General features: G+C 38.0%; 1 protein-coding gene and 1 pseudogene across 1 annotated transcript; one reads left to right on the top strand and one right to left on the bottom strand.

Annotated features, from left to right (window-relative positions):
- Positions 1–3304: 3304 nt before the first annotated feature.
- LOC145131102 (heat shock cognate 70 kDa protein-like) lies at positions 3305–5297 on the bottom strand (annotated as a pseudogene).
- Positions 5298–6468: 1171 nt separating this feature from the next.
- Positions 6469–7056, top strand: LOC145131100 (uncharacterized). The gene has a single exon (XM_079065835.1). The coding sequence runs from the start codon at positions 6469–6471 to the stop codon at positions 7054–7056; it is 588 nt and encodes a 195-aa protein (XP_078921961.1).
- Positions 7057–12242: the final 5186 nt, after the last annotated feature.

Raw genomic sequence — 12242 nt, 5'->3', positions numbered from 1 at the left:
TGTGTTACATTCCTTACCCAAGTTCGAAAACAAGGAACTCGGATTGGTGGGCTGTATTTAAAGTTAAACCTCATGGTTGGACTGATGAAAATCATCCTTAGAAAGACGTTGCTTTCCAAGAAGATGATGTTGAATGAAATGAAATCATTATACCAAGTACAGCCGATACAGAAAATTATGATGATCACGACATGTCAAGCAGTGGTTCAGATAATGAAAATAACATTGATGAAGAAGGTGAAATTCATGAGGACGACAATGATGGTATTCCTGACAGCGAGGGTAGTTATGAGTATAATACATCGAGCAATGAAGAATAAGAGGATGAAGAAGAAGAGGAGGAAGAAGATATTGACTAGATGTTTTTGTTTCTTTATAAAAGGATGGTTACATTGTATAATTTTTAGTTTTTACATGCGAATTGGTAAATGTGATGTTATGTATTAGTGCCCTTCATGAGAATTAAATAAAATGAAATTTTATCATTCTTTGGTACATTGAAAGCATTTACTAAAGGGGGGTATGTGTTGTTAAGATATTTGTATGTACAATATTTTCATTAAATATTCAATTAAGTAATCGTTTATGTTATAATCCATTTTTTTTAGATTGTAATGCTAAAAAAATATTCAAGATAAGATAAACATATATAATAGCAAATGTTTGTTATTTCCTAGTATTAATTATATATAAAATACAATAAAACAAACAAAATATATTGCCAATTCAAAAACATATCATTCAAACCATATCTTACCATTTCCATTGATCATAATAATAATTCATCCATAGAATATGAAAATTAAGTATACAACATCCCAACAAAGAAACAAACCAAACACACCATCATAAACTTGATGATTCCACGAGTTTTATTTCCGATGCAAATTTCGATAGCTAAATATCAATGAAATTGAACTACTCCTTATCAACGTTGCTATGGAATAAAATGCCGTCACAAATTAGCTAGGCTTTTTGTTTCATAGCAAAACAAGCAAACGAAATCAAATTCCATAACAGAATTCCCTAGTAAATACCTACGAATGGTACTTCCATAGCAAAGCAACTATGGAATTAGTTTCCGTCAAAAAGTCTGTTACATAGTAACCACGATAATTAATTCCATGGCAGCAGTACAACAGAAAGTGATTTCGAAACAAATTTCATTGGAAAGTGATTTTGAAACAAATTTCGTTGGAAAATTGCTACGAAATTTTTTTCTATAGAAATATCGGTAGCATAATACCAGTGGATATGAAGTCGGTAGCATTTTCCCTAGCAAGTCTCATTCTCGCTACCGGAAATAAAATCCGTAGACAATGTGGTAGCAACCTTGCTATGGAACGACATTTCATACCACAATCAATTGCAGATTAACAACGAAAATACGTTATATAGTGACCTTCCCTTGCAAAATCGTGTTTTTCTTGTAGTGATAATTGGAACACGAATGTTACACATGTGACACTTGAGACGATCCGTATCAATCCTGTTGAAGCTAACATGGGCTGTGTCAGCTCTTCTATAATGAAATCTTCAACTTCTCGCTCTACACCCGTTTCTCGCCCAAATATTTTGAAACTTTACCCCGAGCCATTTTATACTATCCTAACATTCGCACACACCTCAAATGACACCAAAAGTGTAGATGTGAAAATGCATCAATAATTGTCCCGAAAACAAATACACTGCATGGTTTGATTCTAAAATGCAATGCAAAAACATGTAACCAAAACTGTTAACAAATTTAGTCATAACTCATTCTAGTGTTGAATCTGATAAATGAATTTTCTTTGTAGTTATAAGGTCAAAAAATGAATCAGACTCAACTATTTAATACTTTCTAACTTTTGAAACTTCTTCGAAAATCATTTCCTTATCTTATATTGATGGTTGAGTGCATAGTTTCATTAACTTAAATTAATTAAAACCTAAACCACTAGCTTTTCATGATGGTAATATGTCGGAATCAAATTTCAATGATAGAATTCCGACATAAAGTTTTTCTTGGAAAAAACGTGTGGGTTAAATTTCCTAACGATTTTGTTTTCATAGTTTACCCTATTATGATGGATTACTGACAACCCACATGGATAATTCGTGTAATTTTGTCTAATATTTTGTTCTTAGATGCATGGTTAATAACTTATGCTGCCATAGAAATATGGACCTCATAGAGGACAACATACAACTACAAAAAATTCAGTTGGAAATATAATTACTTACTTTAAAACATTTTGATACACATTAGAGCATCCCAACGGTGAGCCTTTCTAATAAGTTTATTTATAGGTCTTTACGATATCAATTTATAAAGTAAATAAATAATATAGTTTAAAAAGATACCAAAATAATAGATCCGTTATTGGTCTTTTGACTTTACAAGTAATGCGGAAAAAAACTTTGAAATAAAAAAGATCTTATAATACTTTAGTTTTTATTTGTTTATTTATTTATCTATTTTTACTTCCCGTAGCTAATTTGAGCGCTTTTGAATAAAACCACTACTCTGAATCTAATGAAAATCAATTTTTGCCATATGTCATATTTGACATATGTCATTTTTTAAGAGTTTTTGTATTAATTTTTTTCCATTTGTTATTTTCTTGTATTTTTTATTTTCTTAAATTTAAAATCTAGATTTTGGTGAGATTTATATATGTAAGGTAGATTATTATATTAAATTTCATAATAAATACTCTACAACCTTTCAAATCTTCTACATTATATATTAAATTACTTACTTTATTTATTATATCATTTGTATTTATTTAAAACTATTACTTTAAAGAATATATAATACTTATAATTTTATATTAAACTTTTCTTTATATTACACGGGTCTTACACCTAGTGCTCTTATATAACATTGACTTGTGTGATAAATTTCATCAATTCAGTTCTTTGAATATATACACTATGTGTTCTTAGCATCCTTTTATATTTTTTGGCACACCGTACAAATCTCATGATCCTTAGGTTGTTCTGTTGATGAATGGTAATCCTGTTGGTTGATTTGGAATAATTCTAATTAGCATCTCCTCAAGTTTGTATCACAAGCGCGTGTATTTACTTGAGTAATAACTTGTAATTACCAATTAACACATTTTAGGACATTTTGTGAAACTATTAATACTAACTTCAGTTTATTTCAAGGGAATCAATTGCGACAAAACTTAGCAACCAGTTTAAAAGCTTTATTTGAGAATATTGTGTTTAAATCTTTGATTGATCTAGAGCATCCGATTTGAGTCCTTTGGGTTTGAACTAAAATGCAACAAGCTGAAAAACGTATGTGCTCCAGTACATCACAAAAATTCTGATCCCAAAATTCAGCACATCCAAGTAATTACGGTTTTAGTTAGAAAATGTAATCCGTGATATGAACTCCAACATCTCCTTTTTCCGCTCAATCTCATCAACAGCTGCAACTTTGCCACTAGAGAGCCATTCCTCAGTATCATCAATTGCATTCTGCATCTTCTTCAAGTCCTGTGGGGGCATATAATTTCTCTTTATCTTATTCTTTAAGTCATATATGTAATCCTCCTAGGCATTGTATGCTTCAGCTTTCCTCTTAAACTCTTGGTCCTCAAGCTTGAACTTCTCAGCATCTTTCACCATTTTCTCTATCTCATACTTTGACAATCTTCCACTCAGATTGGTAACAGTAAGGCTTTTGGTCTTACCAGTGGATACTATCTTAGCCGTAACTGTGAGGATACCATCAGCATCTATTTCAAAGCAATGCTCAACTACTGATAGATATGATCGCTTGGGAGCAGGTGGAATCCCTGAAATTGTAAAAGATCCCAAAAAGAAGTTATCAGTAGATCTAGTTCGTTTACCTTGGTACACTTCGATATCTAAACGTGGTTGGTTGTCTTTGACAGTAACAATATTCTTGGTCATCTTGGTAGGTATAGGAGTGTTCCTTGGGATCACAACGCACATTCTTTCCCCTCTCAGCTCTGTACCAAGTGACAGGGGAGTGACATCCAATAGCATCAACTCCTTTACCATCTTCGTAGTAGTGTGACCACATAACTTCGCAGCCATAACTGCCGCCCCATAAGCTACAGCTTCATCAGGGTTGATGTTCTTGCATAGCTCCTTCCCATCAAAAAACTCCTGTAACATACTTTGGATCTTTTGTATCCTAGTTGATCCTCTCCAACAAGAATTACCTCCTCTACACTTCTTTTCTTCATATTAGCATCCACTAAACATGTCTCCACTTGCTTGATACATTCCACAAAGAAACTCATATTAAGCTCCTCAAATTTGGCACGAGTAATCTTCAAAGAAAAGTCAATACCATCCAGCAGCACTTCGAGTTCAATTGAAACTTGAGTATCATATGAAAGAATTCTCTTTGCTTTCTCACACGCAACTTTCAACCTTGCTAGTGATCTTTCATTTCCTCTCAAATCCTTGTTCCATTTCTTCTAAAAATCCTCAATACAATAATTTACCATTCGGTTGTCAAAATCTTCACCTCCCAAATGAGTGTCACCAGCAACAGCCTTAACCTCAAGTTTACCCACTCCATCAATGGTGAGAAGAGAGACATCAAAAGTACCACCAGCAAGATCAAAGATAAGTACATTCTTCTTTCCACCGAACCTATTGTCTACACCATAAGCTATTGCAGCTGCTGTTGGCTCATTGATCATGCGTACCACATTTAAGCCAGCAATAGTAGCAGCATCTTTGGTTGCTTGACGCTGACAATCATTGAAATAAGCCGGGACAGTGACGACAGCATTTTTCACTGTGCCACCAATATACGCCTCTGCAATCTCTTTCATCTTGGCTAGAACCATTGATGAAATTTCCTCCGTAGAAAATTGTTGTTCATGACCTTTGTGAGTAACAACAACTTTTGGCATGCCGCTAGGCCCTTCTATGACTCTAAATGGCATTAGCTTTATGTCTTCTTGCACCATGACATCACTAAACCTCCTTCCAATCAACCTCTTTGCATCTAAAAGTCCATAACTTAACCATATCAGCCATGCAATAAAAGTGTGTGAAAAACATAGAAGTATTAAATCATATATAGAATGTTGAAACTTACTGAATACTGTATTAGCAGGGTTCCTCGCAATTTGATTCTTGGCACCATCACCAACCAGACGTTGAGAATCAGTGAAAGCAACACAAGATGGCGTCGTTCGATTTCCTTGGTCATTGGTTATGATCTCTATTCTGTTGTTTTTCCATACAGCAACACAAGAGTATGTCGTGCCCAAGTCAATGCCAATTGCTGGTGCTCCACCTTCCCAACTCGCCATTACTCTACAGGTTCTAACAGAAACAAGCAATAAGGCAATAATGAACGCTCACGAAACAACGCAATGAGTTTATGATGTTCGCTCACGATTGTCTTTATAGCATTCATCGTAGCCATTAGGAATATGTATCGTTTTGTGAATTTTAATTACTCTGAACATAGTGTGAGTTTTTGGTAAAAATAGGGTGGTTTTGAAATTGGTTGGTAGAAATAGGGCAGTTTTTGTTTTGTAGAAATGGGTCTATTTGTTTGGGCCCCACAGGTTGATTCGTCCGTTTCTTATTTTAAAATTGAACAAACTTTTAAATGTTACATTTTAGTCCTTTAACTTACATCATTATTTTGTGTTAGTTTTTATTAACAAAAATTTTAGTTTTTACTCCTATTATTAAAAATATATAATTAAATTCTAATTAATATTTTGAATAACTTATAGGGTTAATATAGAACTTATAAATACATATGAATAAATTTCAATATTTAATATATTACATTTATTTGATCGATTTTTTTACAATTAATAAATATATGAATATTTTTGTTATTTTTTGAAAACTCCGAAATATCTATTCATGATAGCATACCTGCAAAAGCCTGTTAAAAGTCATTTTCACTGTTCATGAAAACTCAAAGAAAGCAAATGACTGAATTGTCTAATCAATTCATTTTTTGTATTATAAATTTCTCTTTTTATCATTAGCTTTTTTCATCCATTTCAACATATAGAATTCTTCTCTTCTTCATTTCTTTATCCTTCCTTCATTTGAGGTACGTCTTTTTATTTTACGATTTGTTGGTATTGTTATATTTTGGTGTATTTATCAGTATGAGTCTAGATCATCCGTTTATGATTAATTTGTACTGGGGTGGTAATATTGTATATGAAAATGGTTTCGTAAAGGGTGATCATTCAACTTTGACCACTTCAAATGTTGTTAGGCATAAACTGCAGTATGAAGAATTTAAGGATTTAGTTTATGCACACGTTGGAGTCGAAAAAACAACATATAAGTCGAAAAAAGCTACAAGAATGGAAAGAGCCATTAGCATACCATCGATTTTGTCTTCGACACATTAGAAGTAATTTCATGAAAATGTACAAGAACTTTAGTCTTAAAAAATTATGTTGGAATATTGGGAGCACCACACAGAAAAGGAAGTTTGTTACAAATATGAGAGAAGTCAAAAAACTTAAACTTAAAGCTTGGCAGTATTTAAAACAAATCAATAAAAGTCAGTGGTGTCTTTTATATGATGAAAATCGTAGATGGGGTATATTGACAACAAATATCTCTGAGAGTATGAACAATGCGTTGCGGGGAGCAAGACATCTACCGATTAGGGCGTGTATTGACCTTACATTCAACAGAACCGTGCAACTTTTTAGAAAGCATAGTAATGTTGCAATGAATTGCAATACATCTCTACCATCACGTATGTGGCGACTATTTTGTAACCGGGACACTCGTGCACAAAGCCATAATTTAACCGAGTTCGATCACAATGGAGGTGTTTACAGAATTGTTACAAAGTTACGGATAAATGGAACCGGAGGAAATACGCATACTGTCCATTATTTTCAACAAACATGCACATGTGGAAAATGGCAAATGGAAAGATTACCGTGTTCTCATGCTCTTTCAGTTTGTCGGTATAGAGGGGATAACCCTCTTTCTATTGTGAATAATGCATACACTACAATGACGTATAAACATCAGTATAATTTTGCTTTTGTACCACTTTCTGACGTTGATTATTAGTTAGAGTCAGATTGGAAGATTCAAGCAGATTACTCGAAACTCTCTGTTCATCAAGGTCGGAGACGTTCAAACCGTTTTCGTAATGAGATGGACATTCGCCACCCCGACGAACCTCGCAAATGTGGACTATGCCACCAACCTGGTCATAATCGAAGAAATTGTTCAAATTCTCAACCAAGATACAATGCCATGTGAAGTTTGTACTTTTATTAATTTATGTTTAAATGTGTGCTTAATTTGTAATGTTGAAAAATGTTTATTTAGTAATGTAATGTCATATTTAAATGCTTTTGTAATTTCGTAAAAATATAATCTATTCAATATTGGTGTTTATTTCAAGGTGTTGAATAGATTTATTTAAAATGTAATTTCCTAAAAATAATATATGAACATATTTTTAAATAAAGTAATTAATGTATAATATATAATTTGAATAAAATAATTAATGTATAATATATAATAAGGTTGAAAGGTAGAGTTTTTAATAATAAAAGCTATATAAAAAACAATGATATAAGATAAGGGACTAAAAATGTAAAATCTGAAATTTGATTAATACTAAAGTCGATAAACCAGGTGGGGTCCCAAGCAAAAAGACCTATTTTTACAAAGAAAAAAAATACTACCCTATTTCTACCAATCAATTTCAAAACCACCCTATTTTTACCAAAAAGTCAACATAATGTACCCTTTTATCTTATATGATCATGATGCAAGGATTCTAAGAGATTGTGTCTTTTGGATTCCCAACGAATAAAGTGGAAAATTTCTTTAAACACTTCCGATTATCCTGTGTCTTATGCTTCAAATAAAGTGCGTGCGTTCAATGACATAAATTTACAGTGTGCTACATAATGCGCGGTTGTTTTGTTATCATATCTGTTTTTTCATCATAAATCAATTATTCATTTTTTTATTTAAATTTCCAAAAACTACTACTATAATTAGGTCATGGGTATGGTTGCAAGTAGTGACGAGGGTTTGATCTGAAAACCCGAACCGAAACCGAAACCCGATAAGGATACATGGCAATTGTGGCATATGTACCACATGACCGTCCACACCTTCCCTGTCACCACGGATTGCATCAAAATAGTGGCATTACTGTAACACCCGGATTTTCAGGTATATTATTTTTAATTAATTATTTATTTTGAGAGTCTTTGATCTACTCGACGAGTTGGTGCGATAATGAACTACTCGACGAGTCCAAGAATAGACTCGCCGAGTAGGAGCGGGGTGGCCACGTGAGTTTAATGAACTACTCGACGAGTCCAAGAGTAGACTCGCCGAGTAGGCGTTGTAAGTGGAAAGCCTAAATCCCCGGGCCTGCACCCTATTTAAAGGACCTTATGGCCCTTATTTGCGGCTACCTTCGTCCTTGAGAGTACCAGAGCATCTGTGAGTCTTGTGAGTGAGAAAGGAGGCCATTGTTCACCATTTCTTGTGTGTTTTAGCAAGAAGGAAGGAGGAAGGACAAGCTAGACGGGTTGGGGAGCTTGGATCTACTTCCATTTGATCAGAGGAAGCTGTTAGAGGTATCAATCTGTGCTTATTCTCGTATTTTTGATGATTTAGTTGAACCTAGGGTTTCTTTATGCATTATTTTAGCTTGAATCTGGAGTGTGTGAGGTCCCAAGGTGAAATGATTCTTAGATCTGGACCTTAAGAAGTCCAGAGAGCCCATATCACTCTGCTTTATGCCATTCCTTTGAAGTTATGAGCCTAGGTGGCCATTTTAGTAGTTATTTCACCAAAAGAAGCCTTGGGTGCGTTGCATGTGAATCAAGATTCGACCTTTACGTGGTTATTGGTCGTGGGAAGGTCAGATCTATAGTTTAGAGAAACAGATCTGAACTCAGAAGGTCATTTGAGGGTTGTCATGGGAGCAACTCGCCGAGTGCATAAGTGGACTCGACGAGTCGAGTTGGGGTTGCCTCGCGATTCGTTGCAGAGAAACCCGACGAGTGGAGGAGGGACTCGACGTGCCAAGTGAGGCTTATAAGGATTCAGAGGACCCGCGTGGACTAGCCGAGTCGCCCGGATGCACTCGACGAGTCTGGTCAAAGTTTGACCGTTGACTAGAGTTGACTTCGTTGACTTTTAGGGTTGAGTCCATGTTGGACTTGTGAGCCATTGGAGGGGTAGAATGGTCTTTTACCCTTCTTAGAGAACTTAGAGAGGGAATAGCCTAGTCCTTGAAAATCATATTAATTAGAGTAATTATTTTATGTGGTTAGGCGAAGGCTAGATCAGTATTTCCGAGTTCGAGGTTTACCGAGCTATCCGAGGTGAGTCTTCTCACTATACTTTACCTTGAGTGGTAAGTAGGGTTATGTGACAGAGTATCTGGTATGCTACGTATGTGATGTGTTGCACTACATTATTTCTATGTGATTTATGTTGTGTGTATTCCAGAGATTTCAGAGTTAGGACCGGAAGGTCCACAGAGTTAGGACCAGAGGGTCCACAGAGTTAGGGCCAGTGGGCCCACAGAGTTATAGCCTCGAATGGCTAATTTGTGTTATATGTGGTATTTTGGGGAACTCACTAAGCATTTATGCTTACGGTGTTTTGTGTTATGTGTTTCAGGTACCAGTGAAGATCACGGGAAGGCGTCGGCATGATCAGTACACATTTGTGGAGTTTTTATGTATTGTGATCTTGGGATGAATTTTATGGATTTGATATCTGATACATGGAGATTGATAATATTTATGAATGAAATTATATTTTTAAAAGTGAAAAATTGTTTTGGAATTTACGACGTTACAAGTTGGTATCAGAGCTTTGGTTTGAGGGATTCGGATGCACCTTCGGGCGCATTTGAACTCAAACTGAGGATTTGAGAAATTTTTCGAAATAAAACAAAATTTTCCTAAAGGAATAAAAGGTTTTGAAAAGAGCAAAGCAGAGCAGTGTGTACGATCAGCCAGCGCCCGAACGGTGATTTCCCAAAATACCCTTATATTATGCGTTATGAGATATGATATGATATGTTATGCATGCTAGAGTAGGCTAGGTATTCCTATTAGGACTAGAGTGGCCTGATTCGTGATGCCTTAGCCCAGGGGTTTTGCTGTTGGGAGATGCTTGAGAGTGAGTAGATAGCAGCGAGGAGCTTATGAGAGGTCTGCTAGAGAGTAGCCTATGCATAGTGAGAGTAGAGTACTTGGGATTTGGGATCCTAGGTGGAGGACTTGGAGTGAATATTGATGCGGTGTAGACGGTAGTATTGGGCCCGTACTACTGAAGACATCAGATCAGTGCGCAGTCCAAGTAAGAATCCTTAGGGTACTAAGAAACAAGTAGGGCTGAGTTGCCGAGTGTGAGTATGCTCGAGCGAGTCTCTGATATTTCTTATGTTGTATTTCAGAGACATCATGGTTGGGACACGCCACAGACTAGAGACCAGCGGTGTGAGTGACGAGGAGCTTCGTCAGATGATCCACGAGGAGGTGGTTGCGGCTATCCGCGCAGAGATTCCGGAGATGTTTGGGTCTATTAAGACCACATTGATTGAGACCTTTGATGAGAGATACGCATCGGTTACGGAGGCTGCAGCTACCGCGGCTATTGCTGCTGCTAGACCTCAGGGTGGTGATGCGTTGCTGTTCCAGGAATTCAGCAACACGAAGCCACCAGAGTTTGATGGGACGCAGGATCCGATTGCTGTGATGAGATGGGTTTCTGACATCGAGGGATGCTTCTATACGTGTTCTTGCCTGGAGCATCTGAGAGTTCGGTTCGCACTGAACCAGCTTCGCTTGGGAGCGAAGGACTGGTGGAAGTTTGTGACAACACACTATTCTTCTGCAGAGCTTGCCGCAGTGACCTGGGAGAGGTTCACCGCTATGTTCCGTGATGAGTACGTTCCCCCGGTGGAAAGGGAACGGTTGGCCCAGGAGTTCTTGACCCTCAAGCAGGGTACTAAGTCTGTTACTGTGATTACCAGGATGTTCCATGAGAGGGCGATGTTCTGCCCTGAGCACGTGTCTTCCGAGCAGGCACACGTGAGTCAGTATTTGAGCATTTTGAGGAGAGACATCCGCGAGTTCGTGGCGAACTCTTCGTACCGGACATTTGCCGAGCTTCAGGCGAATGCTCGGAAGAGGGAGATAGAGCTTGAGACTCAGGTTAGGGAGGAGGCGGAGTCTTAGGGGAGGGATCGGCGACCGACACAGTCCCAGCCGGCAGCCAAGCGGGCCAAGCCCGTCGATTCGAGATCAGGGAACCAGAAGGGCCGCACTTGTGGCAAGTGCGGAAAGGGTCATGAGGGGATTTGTAGGGCAGAGTCTTGCTACAAGTGTGGCAAAGAGGGGCACATGGCCAAGGATTGCCCCAAGGGGTTTGCAGTCTGTTTTCACTGCAACCAGACCGGACACCGGAAGGTCGAGTGTCCGCAGCTGCGGGGGTCAGCACAGGGAGCATCGCAGGGACCTGCCCCTACTACTGTACGAGCTACCGAGAGTCAGCGGGTGAAGGCCGAGGCACCGAAGGCACGAGGGAGAGCCTTCCAGTTGACAGCGGAGGAGGTCCGCGCAGCGCCCGATGTAGTGGCTGGTGTGTATTCTTTAATGTATTTATTTTGAGTTTGAGATATCGTGCTTATATTATGATATGCGTAGGTACTTTTCTTGTGAGTTCTGTACCTGCCTTGGTGTTATTTGACTCGAGTGCGAGTCTATCTTTTGTATCTTTAGCCTTTAGTCAGCACATTAGTATCCGCCGAGAGGTGTTGAGTCGACCTCTGCGAGTTTCCATAGCTGACGAGAGAGCGGTGTATGCCACTGATGTGATTCGAGGATGTGTACTCGAGATCTTCGGCGTTGAGTTTCCGATTGATTTGGTCCCGATCGCGATGGGAGATGTCTGCGTCATCGTGGGCATGGACTAGTTGAGTAGATTTGGAGCGGTTATCGACTACGAGCGACAGCTGGTGACCATACGAGACCCTAGTGGGGGAGTTCTTTCAGTGTACGGCGAGGGTACCCGTTCTGGGTCAGCGTTTTGTTCGGCCGCTAGAGCGAGGCAGAGCCTACAGCAGGGCTGTAGTGGGTTTGTGGCTTATGTGATGGATACGAGGTTTGATGCGGAGAGGTCGAGATCGGTCGATGAGGTTCCGATAGTGCGTGAGTTCCCGGATGTTTTCCCCGAGGAGTTGCCGGGTGTGCCTCCCGAGAGGC

Source organism: Lactuca virosa, chromosome 8 (genome assembly GCF_052849685.1).
Source record: "Lactuca virosa cultivar CGN04683 chromosome 8, Lactuca_virosa_CGN04683_v6, whole genome shotgun sequence".
Classification (NCBI taxonomy): domain Eukaryota; kingdom Viridiplantae; phylum Streptophyta; class Magnoliopsida; order Asterales; family Asteraceae; genus Lactuca; species Lactuca virosa.
This window is presented reverse-complemented; position numbering and strand designations above follow the sequence as displayed.